Here is an 18,404-nt window from a genome sequence, read left to right as displayed (position 1 = left end):
TCCCAAAAGTACCTTCGGCCTTCCACAAAAATCAAGTTATTCACTTCTAGTCTTCTTTCCCAAATTGCCTCAGGATAAAAAGGAGGCAACACTATACACAATCAATTCTAAGTGGTCATTAACCTTCTGTTTGGAACTTTTCAGAAAATTTCCAAGACTATTCCTCTCTGTTGTAGACAGTTACAAAGAATCCCCAAAGACTCACTAAGATAAGCTTCAGGATTGTATTGGTTACATACATCTACAGCATTCCTTAGAATGAGAGCCCAACAAATCAAGCCTATCAGTAATGGAATCCAAATGCATACAGGTTGGAGGCCCCTGTCAACAAGGATAATTCAATGTTTATGTGGCAGGAACCTCTAGGCTCTCCTCTAGTATGAGGGCTAATAGGGCTATAACAGGAGAGTTTGTGTTCCCCACTGTATCAGACTGGGATTCTCAACCTCTGAGTCCACTGAGGGGAGGATACATCAACTCATCTAGATACTTTCCTTCTTTTACAACTGGCTCTACCAGGGCGGGGAGCCTTCTTTGGGTCAGGGGCCGCTGACCCGCAGAAAAATCAGTTGGGGGCTGCACACAAGTGATGTGACATAGCCCCTGACTGACATGGCTGCCGACTGAGAAGGAGAAAGAAATTCCCCTTGCACACCAGAGCCTGTGGGGCCCAGCCTTGTAGGTTGTGTGTGCTCCAGCTTTGCCATGGGGTAGTGAGGTGGCTGGAGCACCAGTGTGGGTTCTCCAATACTGGGAGAGTCCTGAACCTCAGGGCCCAGATCCAGGCAAACTGGTCCCCGAGCCTTAGGTTCCCCACTACTAGGCTATACAAAAAGCACTAGCAAACTTAGAACAAACTAAAATTTCATGCAGACAAAATGAAAAACTAAACAATTTTTCAATCCCAGCATGCTATGACATGTCTATTTTTTATTTTGATTTTGTAAGAAAGTAGTTTATAAGTGAGATGAAATTTGAGGATACATAAGACAAATCTGACTCCTGAAAGATAATCTGGAAAAGACTACTATTCTAGCCTTTTCAATCCATGGAGGCCTTATGGCTTCCTTTTATACTGTTTGTTGCATCAGTTCACACCAAATAATCATCACTCCCAGGAAAAACATCTGGATCTGCTCCAAAGTCCATTTAATTCTGATCAAATGATGTCCTCGCGCATTCCTAAATCATTTACAATGAGGTGAATAATAGTCACATCTAGTGCCTGTTCCCAGGCTGCCAAAGAGCATACAAAAGATATCAGCTAGTCCCAAAGTATACCCTATCTTTAACTCATTCCTTTGTTCCCTGTAGAATGCCCTTTTATCCATGCTGACTCTGGAATGCCTCATTATTGAGACTTAGCAGGTGAACTTGAGGACCAAGTGCACAATATAATCCACACACATTTGACACCAATTCCTGTGCCTAATCATGGGATCCTGAAGGAAGGAATAAACATGAAGAGTTTAGATATAAACATCTAATTATCCTTGTTGACAGGGACCTCAAATCTGTATGCATTTGGATACCGTATATCAATGATAGGCTTGATTTGTTGAGCTCCCATTGTAAGGAGTATTGTAGATGTAACCAAGACAATCCTGAATAAATTCACTAATGTCTCATCAACAGGCATTCCTTCTCCAAGGTAATTCCTCATGAGGAAAGAGTGGCACCTATACTAATCTTTGACTGGTTTGCATTACTTTTATCCCCCATGTAGTTATGGCCCTTAAAATCCTTTGCTTTAAATACTCTCAGTGTGAGACTTGAAACTACCAGAGACATCTTTTTTTCTTTAAATTCATATTCTACAGCCAGTTTTAGCTGAGGAAGTTCTCAAGGGATCTCAAGAAACTGAATGCCATTTTTATGTAATTGTTGCCTTGCATGTTGTTTCATTTTGCATGATAGCTAGTAGAGCTAGATGGGTTTTGCATCGTCCTTTCAGGTACATTTGAACTAACAAATTCTGAAGGACATTCTTCTGGCACCATCAACATTGAACTAAAATGGAGGTTTGCCTATCTACCTCCAACTGGGTCGGCCATGGCAGCAGACCTAGTGAGTTACATCCAAAATGAAAACTCAACAGCAGCTAAGTTACCAGTGAAGGAGGAAGTGCAGACTCTAACCCCGGACCCTTCTTTTACTTCATCAATGACAGTAAGTAATTTAACAATTCTAAGAAGTTAGAGAGAGAAAAGACTTCTTACAGTACATCCAAACCTGGTAAGTAGGAATAATCCTTACAATACAGTGCATTTAATAGAAACTAGTACTTCACACAACCACCGCTTGTGTTTTTGATAGAAAAAGTCCTTCATGTTGTGACTTTTGAAACTTGTAAGTCTTCTGTACACATAGACAATTGTATAGGAGAGACAAAGCAAACACTAACCTTTTTAGATAGAATCATTTTGTAGACATTTCAAATTATTTACCGTTTTTTAAATAAGTAAATTCCAAATCCTTAATCAGATTTTACAGGGAATATTTCTGTATTGTTCATTAATTTTGTAAATATTGCTAGCTTCCACTGTGTTTCTACCTGTCATCTAGAAGCTTCCAGAAAAGGAAATGACAGAAATACAGCCATTGGGGGCAAAAAAAAGAGCACCTCAGAAGCAGAATTATGTGGTGATAAGCTGAGACAGAACTGACATGCCTGCCTCTTTGGCATTCAGTTTTCAGTGCTTGCTGTGTGGCTAGAGTGGTCAATCAGCCAGCCTTTTTTGCTATTCTCATGCTTTCAGCCTTCCCCTTAGTAACCACCTCCCATTTTCTCCAAGGCCCTCTTGCTGTTTTATCGCTCCTACCTGCAGATTACTGGCTCCCTGGCAACTCTTATCTTCCCTTTTCCTCACTGACTCCTCCACTGTGTCTCCCCCAATTCTGTGGTCCGGGTGATAAATAGGAAGCAGCTTATAAGTCATGGGTGCTTTGGCCTCTTAATTCTTAAAGAGCTAGCACCACATTGTGACGAACACCATTTTTAATTATATTCCTTTATCCTAGGCTCCAAAGCCCAAACCACGGCAGCGCATTGCTGTAGCAGACAAGAAAGTGTCTTTTATGGATGCCAGCATACTACAGATTCCAGTGAGGTTTAAGTATTAAGAGTTTATTTATTGAATATGTACTTATATAAAATTTAAACAAATTATAGTAGTAATAATTACAATTTTAATCAGCTAAAGCCAGTTAACTAAAATGGAGTCTCTAAGACCAATTGTAAAATGTCCTGAGATGAGCAGTAAGTGTCGTTTATTATTTGTTAATATGGTGTATTATAGTTAGGCTATATACAGTTACTTTCTTCTGTTCATAAATGCATTTGATAACCTTCATTAATTATATTAAAAGCATAGTATCAGTGTTGATAATACAACTCTTCCTACTATCAGTTCAATTTTAGTCTAAGCCAACTTTGTTTTGAACAGTAATGAATACCAAAGAGTACAAACTAAGTCAGTATATTATAAGTTCACCATAGTAAATCAAATTCAGCGCTGGTGGAATCAAAGTTTTTCAAAAGCCTAAATCTGAAAAAATGAAAGTGTGTGCATGTATTTATATGAAAAATATGAGGCTTCAACTTAAATGTCACTTTAATGACATTAGACTTATATAAATAAGTAATATAAGCAGAGCTTTCTGAGCGGCGACGCAGCCGCGCACTTCTGCGCTCTGCACATGCGCAGATTGTTCTGCACATGCACAGATCGCTCTGCGCCAGCTCTTCCAAGGTGTAATCTATTCGCCACGAGCGAGTAGATTACATTGTTTATCAAGCCCTGAATATAAGTATATTTTAGGATCAAATTTATTCACAAGTGCCTATCCCCCACCTGTTCCTATTTTGATCCCGCAAATATTTGAAGACACATGTTTTTGCCATTTTGACATCCATCTATCTGATTTGCAAGTATAATTTGATCTATAAGGCTGGGATTTTTCAGAGGTAGCTAGGTACCCAAACCCTATTGTAATGCTGTATGATTTAGGTGCTTAACTGTGTTCTTTGGAAAGGCAGGTTTGTTGTCCAAATGACCTAAATTGCTGGGGAAAGTAATATTAGTAGAAGTATCCACTGATTCTTCTTCGAGTGATGTCCTCATGGATGCTCCACTCTGCGTACTGGTGCGACTGGAGATTTTTCTAGCAGTGCCCTACTGCACTGCATACGCACAGTAGCATCTCCTCATGCCATTGGTGTCCATTAGGCATGCGCACGGCATGGTGCCTCAGTTCCTTCTCTACTGTCCTCAGCAGCAGATGGGACTCTCCTTCAGTCGCCCTCTTTCCACCCGAAACAATAAAAAAAAAATCATTAAATTCCCTCAGTTTTTCTCTCAGATACAAGTTTTTACTCCTTCCCTTTCTGTTCATGATTTAAAAAAAAAAAATTCCTCAAAAAAAACCCCACAAAACACCCAGATCTTCTAGTGATGTCCCCAGGGGTGCTCCACAGTTGGTGTCAGGCTCGTCCTGGCACCACAGATAGGAGACTTTGAGAGCAGTGATCAGGCGGGCTGTGCATGCACTAGCGGAGAGTAGTGCTCCAGCCTTTGAAGTAGCGCACGCAGCCCATTTCTCCTCAGTTCCTTCTTCACTGCCCTCGGCCACAGACAGAGCTCAGTTCTCTCCTCCTCAGCGCACTCTGCAGCACAAAGCGGAATCACCTTATCAGCGTAGCTAGTCCTGAGGCACTCAGGACTACCTTCCTTTTACACAGAAAAAAAAAGCTGCCTCCAGCTTTTACTGCCACACAGCGGCAAGTCACAGCAAGCAAATAAAACAAAAAAGGAAACAGAAACCAGCAACCCACAAGCAGTCTCAGTTGCTTGCATAGCTACAGATAGCTTCTGACAGACATGCCAGACTCTCCTAAGGAGAAAAGATGTGGCAAATGCCGAGAATTTATGCCATTTTCTGATGCCCACAGCAAATGTATATGCTGTTGGGGGGGGGGGGGGGGGGGCGTGTACCTCAGAAATGTATCCATTGCCATAGCCTCACAACCAGAGCTCTCAAAGAAAGGGAGCTCACAATACGCACGCAGTCTATGGATAGAGCTTTGGACACCTATAATTATCAAGGGGGAAATAAGGGCTCGAGCGTAACTTCTCCTTAGGGCAAACTTCCAAGTCCTTCTGCTCAGAGAACATGCTCAGAAACTGGACTCTCACCAGCCTGCTCTCTCTCCTCAAGAATTTGCAAAGGAGATGAACCAGGCTGTGACGGGGCGAACAGACCCCGCACTGCAGGGCCGGGAGTAGCCCAGGCCCAGCTGGCGGAGAGGGCCCCGCCCTTCCGGCCCTGCTGGGCATGCTCCCAGCAGAGGCCAGGTATAAAGGCAGAGGGAGCCCAGCAGGCAAGAGGACAGCTGGGGGAGGGAGGAGACCAGGCAAGGCCAGTGTTTTTGCAGCCGCTGGGACCAGAGCCGCTGCCAGTGCTGGACCCTGACACCAAGGAAGCGGACCCCGACTCTGGGAGACCGGAACGTACCCACAGCCCCAGCAGGTACTGCCTCAGAGGCCAATGGGCCCCCGGGGAACCGGGGCGTGGTAGGAAGCAGCCCAGGGCAGGGGATACAAAGTTTGGCTCGGCGTGTATCGGCCGGATTCCCCGCCGAGCCAGCAGGAGCCACAGACCCTGCCTAAAGGGCCCTGGGCTGGGACCCGGTGGAGAGGGAGGGCCCGGGTCCCCCTACCACGCAGGCCCCCCCCTGGATAACCAGGCCTGGGGCCAGGAGAGGCTCCTCAGAGGGACTAGGCCTTTGATACCGTATATCCCCTGATAGAGGGGCCTGGGCTTTGTGTCGAGACATTGATACCGTATATCCCCTGATAGAGGGGCCTGGGCTTTGTGTCAAGACATTGATACCGTATATCCCCTGATAGAGGGGCCTGGACTTTGTTTCCGAACATTGGATACCATATATCCCCGGATAGAGGGGCCTGAACTTTTGGGGACTTTGGGGGTACGGTATAGGCCCGGACTGAGACGCGGGTCAGTATAAGGGGGTCAACAGCCCCCGTCAGGGGTGTACCCCCTGACACAGGCACAGCAAAGTCTTGAGCCTTCTCAATAACAGGCTCAAAGACGCACTTGAAACAGCCCTCAAAATCAGCTACCTCAAAAAGAGCACCTAGCAAGGGCTCTGTGGTGACAGAGGCACCATTGTCATTAAGGGCAACTGGCTCACCATGGGCACACTCAAGATCCCTGCCACATTACCAACCTATGGCACACCATTCGCCTGTGGCACAGAAAACCGATAGGGCTAGCTCCAGCCACCCCCTAGTACCTCACACTAACTCTAGATTCCCTATAGTCACGGCTACACCCATGCCACCACCAGAGGTGCCAACCAATGTGGCAATGGGTCACAAGCCTGCATCCCATCGCCGTTTCTCAGGTTGCAAAACACAAGTGCCACCAAGATATGACAGGAGGTCTAGGACCCTGTCCTGTCCTGAGCCTTCACCACGATATCATTCACGATCCCCACTCTGAACAAGGGGCTCGTCAGAGTAACTGTCCTTATCACAATTCAGTGCCTACCACAGGGATGCAGCGAGCATGTTCTCCTCACAACACTCCTCCCCAGATAGGGCACATGCATGTTATGGGGCATACAGACCACCTCATTACCAATATCTGTGGCACACTGATTGGTATTACTATGACACTCATCACAGCCGATGGTCCCCCTGTCGTTACTGGGCACCACGACACACCTCCACTCCACCGCCTACACCTGCACAAAGGTCACTGCCCTCCATGCACTCAGATGCATCACATTCCCCATCTGAGGACTCAGATCTAGAGGAAGGACAGATCGAGGAAACCCAACCATCCACCGATCTGATATAGCACTGAATTATCATTCATCCTCTGCTCCTGATGAAGCGGTTATTCCAAATGACCCAACTCCTACTGATAATATCAAGCAATTCCAGGTCCTATTTAAAAGGGTGGCTACCACTCAGGAGGTAGTTTTATCAGAGGTCCAGGAGAAACAACACAAACTCCTAAACAATCTACAGCCCTCTGCAAAGTGCAGAATCGCACTGCCTCTACATGAAGCAATCCTTGAGGCAGCCGATGAAGTCTGGCAAACACCTGCCATGGCCCCTCCAACCAATAAAAGGGCTGATAGGAAATATTTCATGCTATCTAAAGGCATGGACTTACCCTACCTGCGCCCTCGACCAAACTCCTTAGTGGTTGATGCTGCCAATCAAAGGTCCAAGAACCCACAACACAAAACACATACACATACACAGGACAAGGACCACAAACGCCTGGATGTGTTTAGGAGAAAAGTATACTCTTCATCAACTCTCCAGCTACGCATGGCTAACTATACATCACTGCTTGCAAATCATGATTTTGACAATTACACAAAATTAACAGAACTCATGCACAATCTTGCAGAGGATAAAAGACCTTTCCTCAAGGCATTCACTAAGGAGGGTCACGCTATATCCCATATGGCGCTGCAAATGGTCCAGAATGCCTCAGACACTGTGACTGGGTCCACTGCGACATCCATGATGATGAGACGTACATCTTGGTTGCAAGCAGCAGGAGTCCCTAAGGACCTCCAGGCCAAAGTAGAGGACCTGCCATTCAACAAAAGCAAAATTGTTCGCTTCAGGTACCAATGAAACACTACATTCTAGGAAAGATTTGCACACTACCCTTCGCATGTTGCAGATGTATACTCCCATTACCAAAGAAAGCGCTATACACCCTGTCAAAGGCACAGGGACACGATCTTCACTAGACAACACCAATACCGACCCTTTGAGCAAAACTGTTTTGGACCTTGAAACCAACGAAAGAGAGCCCCAAACAACCTCTCTTCTGCGACCCAGGCCTCGAGGCAACAAGTTTGAAAATTTGATCCAGGGTCTGCCCAACCTCCCCCCAATTACAGTACCAGGCAAGCACCATATATTTCACCATCGCTTGTGCCCCTTCTACAGTCAGTGGGCACCAATCACTATAAACTGGTGGGTCCTAGAAATCGTCAGCAGTGGTTATGCTATCCCTTTCATGGCAATTTCTCCAACCTCCCCACCACCTCCCTCCCTCTTCAGGGACCCCTGTCATGAGACTCTGCTCTGCCAGGAGGTTTTACTCCTTCTCAAAATAGGAGCCATAGAACAGGTTCCTGAAAAATACAAAGGGAGGGGGGTTTATTTAAACTACTTTCTCACAGAAAAGAGAACAGGAGGTTGGAGACCTATCTTGGACCTGCACCAATTAAACAAATATCTTTGCAGGCAATGCTTCAAAATGGTCACACTTGCCACAGTAATTCCATCAGTGTGGGGACTGGTTCGCAACCCTTGTCCTTCAAGATGCATATTTTCACATCACAATCAGCCTGCACACAGGCACTTCCTATAGTTCATGGTAGCCTCAAACCACTTTCAGTACAGAGTCCTCCCTCTCCTCTGCCCCCAGACCCTTGTGGTGGCCGTGTCATATCTAAGACACAATGGGATCAAAATATTCCCCTATCTAGACAATTATCTTATCCGAGGTCCCTCACAGCGGACCATCAGAGACATGATCACATTCACGAAGACCACGCTTCAGTCGCTGGGCTTCATTATCAATTAGCAGAAATTCATACTACACTCCACAATCTTTGGAGTTCATAGGGCTTGTATAGACTCCACAACAGCTAGAGTCTATTTCCCCAATCACCAGTTTGACAGTATAAGAAATCTTGTTATGACCATTATCACAAGCCCAACAGTAACCATCATAACATGCCTCAAACTTATCGGGCACATGACGGCTACCACATATGTGATCCCACATGCCAGGCTGCACTTCCGTTGTTTCCAGCACTGGATCTTTTCATTGTACACACCAGCCCAGCTGTCAGATCCACAAGCACGTTTCCATTCCCCCAAAAGTCCTCGCCTTTTGTGGATATAGGCACACAACGGGGGACATAAGCACACAACCTCTGCAAAGGGGTGCCTTTCCACCAGAACCAGCCATCCAAACAAATTATGACGGATACCTCACTGATGGGATGGGGGGCACACTTCCAACAACAGTTTGCACAAGGGAAATGTCCAAATAGGAATCAAGACTGCACATAAACCTGCTCGAGCTTCGAGAAGTCCACAACGCTTGCAAGCACTTCCTCCCTTGCATCTAAGGCTCTTCCATGCGGATCCTCACCAACAATATAGAATCATTGAATCATAGAGCTGGAAAAGAGCTCAGGAGGTTATCACGTCCTGCCCCCTGCCCAAGGCAGGACCAATCCCAACTAAATCAACCCAGCCAGGGCTTTGTCAAGCCGAGACTTAAAAACCTCTAGGAATGGAGATTCCACCACCTCCCTAGGTAACCCATTCCAGATTTAGATTTAGATTCAGAATTAGTAGATTTGAAAAACTCCAGTCTGAGATGGGAAGCCGCTGGTGATGTTGAGGCTCCTTTAAAGTTGTTTGGTTATCCATCTGTTTGCCTGCTGCTTACCCATCAGTTCTTTCAGAAGACCCCTGAAGCTTTCAGATGTGCAAATAGCACATGTGGACAAGCATCCACATACATAGAAGAACACCAGATGGCAGTAATAACTGATTCTGCTATCTGCCAGTGTAAATAGGCAGCAATGTTGAAGATGGAGGACTACGGGGAGGATTTAGGGTCTGTGAAACTGTGATCAACACCTGTAGACTTTGATTTCACTTAACTAGTGGATGCTAAAATGCTAATATGATTTCAGGAAGATTCCAGATCTTATTATATTGGTTGTTAGAATCATAGAGCTAGAAGAGACCTCAGGAGATCATCAAGTTCTGCCTCCTGCCCAAAGCAGGACCAATCCCAAGTAAATGAACCCAGCCAGGCCTTTGTCAAGATGAGACTTAAAAACCTCTAGGGATGGAGATTCTACCACCTCCATAGGTAACCCATTCCAGTACTTCACCACCCTCCTAGTGAAATAGTTTTTCCTAATATCCAATCTAGACCTCTCCCACTGTAACTTGAGATTATTGCTCCTTGTTCTGCCATCCATCACTACTGTGAACAGCCTGTCTCCATCCTCTTTGGAACTTCCCTTCAGGAAGTTGAAGGCTGCTATCAAATCCCCCCACACTCTTCTCTTCTGCAGACTAAACAAATCCCAAATCCTTCAGTCTCTCCTCATAGGTCATGTGCTCCAGCCCCCTAATCATTTTGGTCACCCTCCGCTGAACCCTCTCCATTGTGTCCACATCCGTTCTATAGTGGGGGGCCCAGAACTGGACATCATACTCCAGATGTGGCCTTACCTGAGCTGAATGTTATACCTTGGTTCGGTGATGTGGTGGGAGCCTCAAGGGTTAAAGACGACTACCCAGTGAAAACTACTGGATGATGGTGAAACAAATGATTTTTTTATTAAATGGAATGATTCTTTTATCAAAACCAAATAACTTTCAAATGATTTAAAAAAGAAGCAATTACCTAATGCTTATACAGGGTGGAAAAACCTAAACTTAGCTATACTTAACTAATTACAAACTTCTTTGATTACAATTCAACTATACCAAATCACTGTTTCTAATTCTCTTAAGGCAGCGCAGCACACAAGCAAAAAATACAAAAACAAAGCCAATATAATGATAATAAAACTTTGTCCACAGCCAGCCCCTCTATGGTTATTTTAGGCAGCTGTTGGAGTTAGTTATTAATCTACCTCTACAACTTAACAACTCCTGGGTTACTATTTCTAACACTTATACTTAGCCTAAATACAACACCACTACACAACACAAGCTTATGCAATTTACACAGTGTGGTTAATAGAACTCAGTTACACTTTACAGAATTACACAGTGAAATTAACATGATTCAACTGTTAACTAAACCAATAACTAATATATTTAAGCAATACTTACAAATCCAGAAACAATAACAACATAAAGACACACTAAAACTCGGAGCATGTTCAGGACTCATGCACCCCTATCTTTGACTCGAAGGGTGAGGAGGCAGCTTCAGGGTGATCAATCCTTCAGCCGGGCAAAAAAAGACACGTGCCCTCAACACTCGGAACCTCGCTGAACAAAGGGGACGAGGGATCTTTGAAAAATCATGGAAGACAGGGGAGATTCCAGAAGACTGGAAAAGGGCAAATATTATGCCCATCTATAAAAAAGGGAATAAGAACAACCCAGGAAACTACAGACCGGTCAGTTTAACGTCTGTCCCAGGGAAGATAATGGAGCAGGTAATTAAGGAAATCATATGCAAACACTTGGAAGGTAATAAAGTGATAGGGAATAGCCAGCATGGGTTTGTGAAGAACAAGTCATGCCAAACTAATCTGATAGCTTTCTTTGATAGGATAACGAGCCTTGTGGATAAGGGAGAAGCGGTGGATGCCATATATCTAGACTTTAGTAAGGCATTTGATATGGTCTCGCATGATATTCTTATTGATAAACTAGGCAAATATAACTTAGATAGGGCCACTTAGATAAGGTGGGTGCATAATTGGCTGGATAACCGTAGTCAGAGAGTTGTTGTTAACGGTGCTAAATCCTGCTGGAAAGGGATAACAAGTGGAGTTCCGCAAGGGTCTGTTTTGGAACCCATACTGTTCAATATCTTCATCAATGATGTAGATATTGGGATAGAGAGTACGCTTATTAAGTTTGCAGATGATACCAAACTGGGTGGGGTTGCAACTTCTTTGGAGGATAGGGACATAATTCAAAATGACCGTAGCAAGTTAGAGAAATGGTCAGAGGTAAACAGGATGAAGTTTAATAAAGAGAAATGCAAAGTGCTCCACTTAGGAAGGAACAATCAGTTCCGTACATACAAGATGGGAAGCGACTGTCTAGGAAGGAGCATGGCGGAAAGGGATCTAGGGGTCATAGTGGACCACAAGTTGAATATGAGTCAACAGTGTGATGCTGTTGCAAAAAAAGCAAATATGATTCTAGGTTGTATCAACAGGTGTGTTGTAAGCAAAACTCGTGAAGTCATTCTGCCGCTCTACTCTACACTAGTTAGGCCTCAGCTGGAGTACTGTGTCCAGTTCTGGGCACCACATTTCAAGAAAGATGTGGAGAAATTGGAAAGGGTACAGAGAAGAGCGACAAGAATGATTAAAGATCTAGAGAACATGACCTATGAAGCCAGGCTTCATAACTGGGCTTGTTTAGTTTGGAAAAAAGAAGATTAAGGGGGGACATGATAGCGGTTTTCAAATATCTAAAAGGGTGTCACAAGGAGGAAGGAGAAAATTTGTTCCTCTTGGTTTCTGAGGACAGGACAAGGAGTAATGGGCTTAAAGTGCAGCAAGGGAGGTTTAGATTGGACATTAGGAAAAAATTCCTAACTGTCAGGGTGGTCAAATATTGGAATAAATTGCCAAGGGAGGTCGTGGAATCTCCCTCTCTGGAGATATTTAAGAACAGGTTAGATAGACATCTGTCAGGGATGGTGTAGACGGAGCTTAGTCCTGCCTTGAGGGCGGGAAGCTGGACTCGATGACCTCTTGAGGTCCCTTCCAGTCCTATGATTCTATGACTTTTATAACATAACCTGATACCCGGTACCTTATTAGGATTTGTTCCCTGGCCGAGCCTGAAAGGCTGGTAATGAGGTAATGTGCAATATTGCCCTATACGATTTTTCATGATGCCCGCCTGGTGGCCCCGTGGACAGTGCCGGGTGCAGGCATGGTCAGTGTGCATGGCAGTTGCGTCTTCTCTCCCTATGCCTACCTCCCTACCTTCAAGGACCAGTCAAGAGAGTCTTAACTATTTCTTGCAACTGTGTTCTATCTTTTCTTGCTTACCTCCCTATTTTTAAGAGCCTGTAAGTCCCAGGATGCCTGTAAGGTTAAATTCCATTCGCAGAAAGCTGCATTGTCCTTCCCATGCTCCTCTGAGTATCTCTGGGTTTTCTGTGAGGGGCCTTGTGTGGCAGGATGGGCTATACGCAAAGGCCATGGTCAGAAAAAACCTGCTCTACAACACTGAATAAAGGGGAATAATCACTTCTCTGGATCTACTGGCAATGCTCCTTCTAATGCACCCTAATATGCCATTAGCCCTCTTGGCTACAGGGGCACACTGTTGACTCATATCCAGCTTCTCAACCATTGTAATCCCCAGGTCCTTTTCTGCAGAACTGCTACCTAGCCATTTGGTCCCCAGCCTGTAACAATGCTTAGGATTCTTCCATCCCAAGTGCAGGACACCACACTTGTCCTCGCTGAACCTCATCAGATTTCTTTTGGCTCAATCATCTAATCTGTCCAGGTCACTCTGGACCCTGTCCCTGCCCTCCAGCGTATCTACCTCTCCCCCTAGCTTAGTGTTATCTGTGAACTTGCTGAGGATGCAATCCATCCCCTCATCCAGGTTATTAATAAAGACGTTGAACAAAACTGGTCCCAAAACAGATCCTTAGGGCACTCTGCTAGAAACTGACTGCCAACCTGACATCGAGCTGTTGATCACTACCCATTGGGCCTGACAGTCTAGCCAGCTCTCTATTCCATTTTACAGTCCATTTATCCAATCTATATTCCTTTTACTTGCTGACAAGAATATTGTGGGAGACCATATCAAAAGCTTTGCTAAAGTCAAGGTATATCACATCCACCGACTTTCCCATATCCACAGAGCCAGCTACCTAATCATAGAAGCTAATCAGATTGGTCATGTACAACTTGCCCTTGGTGAATACTTGTTGACTATTCCTGATCACTTTCCCCTCTTCCAAGTGCTTCAAAATGGATTCCTTGAGGATCTCCTCCATGATTTTTCCGGGGACTGAGGTAACGCTGACTGGTCTGTCGTTCCCTGGATTGTCCTCCTTTCCTTTTTTAAAGATGGGCACTACATTTTCCTTTTTCCAATCATCTAGGATCTCTCCCGATCTCCACAAGTTTTAAAAAATAATGACCAAAGGCTCTGCAATGATATTTGCTAACTCCCTCAGTACTTTCGGATGCATTAAATCCGGGCCCATGGATTTGTATATGTTTAGCTTTTCTAAATAGTTTCTAACTTTTTCTTTCCCCATCAAAGGCTGTCCACCTCCTTTCCATACTGCGTTGCCTAGTGCATTTGTCTGAGAGCTGACCTTGTCCGTGAATACAGAGGCAAAGAAAGCATTGAGTACTTCAGCTTTTCCCACGTCATCTGTCACTAAGGTTACCTCCCTCATCCAATAAGGGCCCCACACTCTCTCTGATTACCCTTTTATTGCTAACATGTTTGTAGAAACCTTTCTTGTTATCCTTCATGTCCCTTGCTAGCTGCAATTCCAGTTGCGCTTTCGCCTTCCTGATAAGTTCCCTGCATTCTCGAGCAATATATTTATACTCCTCCCTAGTCATCCGTCCAAGTTTCCACTTCTTGTAAGCTTCCTTTTTGTTTTTAAGCTCATCAAGGATGTTCCCGGTAAGCCAATCTGGTCACCTACCATATTTGCTTTTCTTGCTGCACATCAGGATGGTTTCTTCCTGTGCCTTTAATAAGGCTTCTTTAAAATACTGCCAGCTCTCCTGGACTCCTTTCCCCCTTCATGTAAGCATCCCAGCATATGACAGCTATATTTTACATCCACCGCCAAAGGGGTACGAGATTCCAGTCGCTATGCGCAGAGGCGGTCAGGCTTTGGAATTGGTGCCTCTGCAACCATATTACCATTTTGGCAGAATGCCTGCCTGAAGACAAGAACATTATGGCAGATACCCTCAGCTGCAACTTCCTCACAGAACATAAGTGGGAACTAAATGATCAGATCACCCACAAACTGATCCACCGATGGAGGTGGACACAATAGATCTCTTTGCCACCAGGCAGAACTCCAAATGCCCCCAGTACTGCTCCTGAGCACGCATATGGTGTGGCTCCATGGGTGATGCCATGCTTCTCACTGGAGGGGGTACCCATTATATGCCTTCCCACCCATTCCTCTCATTCCCAGAGTTCTTCAAAAGATACAGACAAATGGGGCTCTAATGATCTTGATAGCCCCAACAGATAATAGTTCACATGTCTTTATCACCTGTCTTTACATTACGCTATTCCACCCTCTTTCGAACCGCCCAGATCTGCTCTCCCAGAACCAGGGGTCAATACTTCATCCCCAAACACAAATGCTGCACCTGCCAGTATGGTGCCAGTATGGTACCTATCTGGTTCTCAGAAGTGGAACAGTGCTCCCAACAAGTGAAAAATGTTCTGCTGCATAGCAGGAGACAAATGACATGCAAGACTTACCTATATAAGTGGCACCAGTTTATGCAGTACTGTGCACACAGGGCACTCGAACTATCCAGGGCACCACTCCACCAAGTACTGGAGTACATCAGGCACCTGAAACAACAAAATTTGTCAATTTCATCGCTCTGGGTGCATATAACCACCATTACAGCCTTCCACCCTCCTATTGATGGGTTCTCCATATTTGCCCACCCCATCTCAAAAAGAAGGAAGGGCCTGCAGAACCTTCACCCGCCTCAAAAACCCATTCGCCCCCACATGGGACATAGAATTGGTCCTACACTCACTCAGAAGACCACCCTTTGAACCAATGGCAACCTCCCCACTTACCTTTCTTACCATGAAAACATTGTTCCTTCTGGCAATCACTTCTGCAAAGTGGGTCAGTGAACTCGCAGCTCTCACAGCTTCACCTCCATACACGACCTTTCTCAAGCACAAGTTCATCCTGTGGCCACACCCATCCGTCTTACTGAAAGTTAACTCAGAATTCCATATCAACGAACAGATAATCCTTCCCACTTTCTACCCAAACCCACATCATTCCAGGGAAGAAGCCATATTATACACCTTGGACATCAGAAGGGCAATTGCCTTCTACCTCGATAGGGCTCAATCCTTTCGATTATCCCAGAGATTGATGGTTTCCCTTGCCAAAAGGTCCAAGGGAAAACCACTGTCTTCCCAGCACATATCAAAGCTCATAACATCATGCGTTACTACATGCTACTCGCTCCAGAATAAGGCATTACCAACGAATCCAAAGGTCCATTCTACCAGAGCTATGGCGACATCAGTTGCTTTCCTAAAGGGAGTCTCACTCCAGGAAATACACAGAGCAGCAACACGGTCATCTAATCATACCTTCATAAAGCATTACGCTATTCCACCATGCTCCACAACAGATACCGCAGTGGCCAACACGGTTCTCTCCACAATCTGTAGCAATTGATCGAAGCCCACTGTCCATCTCAATGTGTCACCAACTGTGGAGCCCCCATGGGAACATCACTCGAAGAAAGAGAAGTTACTCACTTTGTGCAGTAACAATTGTTCTTCAAGATGTGTGTCCCTGTGGGTGCTCCACTACCCGCTCTCCTCTCCACTTCAGGAAATAATAGCAGCCATGAGGGCATTAAAGAAGAAACAGAGGAGAAGCAGGCTACACATGCTACTTCAAAGGCGGGAGCACTGCTCGTGCATGCGCAGCCCACCCGATCACTGCTCTCAAAGTCTCTGATCTGTGGTGCCAGGACACCAATTGTGGAGCACTCATGGGGACACGCATCTCGAAGAACAATCATACACAAAGTGAATAACTTCTCTTTTTCTTCATTGTTCTTTCACTTCAAAATGCCTGGCTCTCCAGGGTTTAAACACTATAACTCTTGTCGCGAAGTCATGCTAGTATCTGATGGCTGCATTCCTGCATAAAGTGCCTAGGAGAGGCACATATGGTGCAGAAGTGTTCATACTGCTTGAACTCTTGGCCTATGCGAGACAGGACTGCGACAACAGACTGAAAATTTTCTTGTATGGGAAGTCGTTACAACCTTTGCATGATGATTCTCCCTTTAGAAACAAGGACTGGGCTGTGGCAAGACCAGATGGTATGGACAAAAGTCGTCCCTTTACCTCTTCTGAAAAGGCAAAAGCAAAAGCCCGGGTCTCTCCAGCTAAATTGCTACCCCCCACACTGAGCTCATGCATGGTGAGCATAGGTGACAAGCCCGGCTCGTCAGGCATGGTACTGCCTAAACAATCAGGGTCGCACAAGAGGGCCCACTCTGAGCCCAGGCATAAGTTGGTGGCACATCGTCTACTGCGCCGACCAAACATCATACATCGGCACCAAAGACAGTACCTGTGAGGGCACTGGATATGGCACCTAAAAGATGCTGCACCTCCTAGGTCACTAACGCTGACCCCATCCTTGGCACTGTCAGCACCTGCCTCCATGCAGACCACCACAGCACCACCGAAAGAACATCTCAGACATTCTGCGGCACCAATAACCCACAATTCTTCAGCCCCAGGTTCGCCAGCATCTTCAGTGCGCTCAGTCCATTCGCCTTGCTCACCAGCCCCGTCTCTCTCTTAGCAAGGCTGACACAAGACAACACAGCCACTTCTCCGCACAACATTCCAGTCCTACCTAAAGGCATCCTCCATGGGAGTCCTACTCGACAAGAGCACCACATGGTCCACCACCAACTCACTGGTATGGTCATCATTGGCCTTACCTGCCGCTTCTGTACCCAGGCCAATGGCATCCCTCAGACACCTGATCCTCTCATAGGAGCCATCACTCCGCTCCCTTCACACTGGCCAAAAGACCACCTCATTCCCTGCAGCCTACATCTCAGGACATGGCACCAAATTCCCCCGTGCATCTTCAGTCCAGAAATGAGGACTCTCTTTCCTAGGAGGATGATAGATCTCCACTCCACAACTAGTCTTCATCCCCAGACAAAGCTATAATTCCCACCACCACATCTCCAACGGATGACATCAAGCAGTTCCAGTAACTGTTTAAGAGGGTGGTTTCAGCACAAGAACTGAATCTGCAAAAGGTCCAAGAAAAACAATACAGGCTTCTACGCACTCTTCAACCTGCCACCTCAGCCAGGATGGCACCTCTTATGGACCCTGCTGATGATATCTGTCAGACACCAGCATGTATCACATGTACCACTAAGAGGACTGACAGGAAATGCTTTGTCCCATCCAAGGGGATGGACTTTTTATTTTCCCATCCATTGTCTGACTCCCTGGTCGTGGACTCAGTCCAGCACAAGACAAAACATCTCAATATGAGGGCAACTCCCCAGGATAAAGACCATAAACGATTAGACATCCTGGGTGGAAAAGTCTCTTCATTGGCGACTTTACAATGAGGGTTGTAAACTATTCAGCAATGCTTACTGATTACAATTATAGCAACTACTCAAAACTCCAGGATCTCTCTCAGTTCCTACCTGAACAGAAAAGACCCTATTTGCACAGTATTACTCAGGAGGGCCATAGCCCTACAATCGGCAATGGACACTGCGGTCCATATTACCACAACGGCCATTGTGATGCGCAGAGCCTCGTGGCTCCAAGCATTGGGAA

General features: G+C 45.5%; 1 protein-coding gene across 3 annotated transcripts in view; it reads left to right on the top strand.

Moving 5' to 3' along the window:
* The window catches only part of RPGRIP1L (RPGRIP1 like), a 171,832-nt gene that overhangs the window by 97,760 nt on the left and 55,668 nt on the right, over nucleotides 1-18,404 (top strand). For 2 of the 3 annotated variants that reach the window (XM_075940280.1, XM_075940279.1), the window contains exons 18-19: nucleotides 1,955-2,169; nucleotides 3,022-3,105. In XM_075940280.1, the coding sequence (XP_075796395.1) occupies nucleotides 1,955-2,169; nucleotides 3,022-3,105 (299 nt within the window). Of the gene's footprint in view, nucleotides 1-1,954; nucleotides 2,170-2,565; nucleotides 2,644-3,021; nucleotides 3,106-18,404 lie in introns of all 3 variants that reach the window. The other variant, XM_075940284.1, reaches the window with a different exon arrangement.

The sequence above is a fragment of the Pelodiscus sinensis genome, chromosome 12 (assembly GCF_049634645.1).
Source record: "Pelodiscus sinensis isolate JC-2024 chromosome 12, ASM4963464v1, whole genome shotgun sequence".
Classification (NCBI taxonomy): domain Eukaryota; kingdom Metazoa; phylum Chordata; order Testudines; family Trionychidae; genus Pelodiscus; species Pelodiscus sinensis.
Note: the sequence above shows the minus strand (reverse complement) of the source record. Positions and strands in the feature narration are given on the sequence as shown.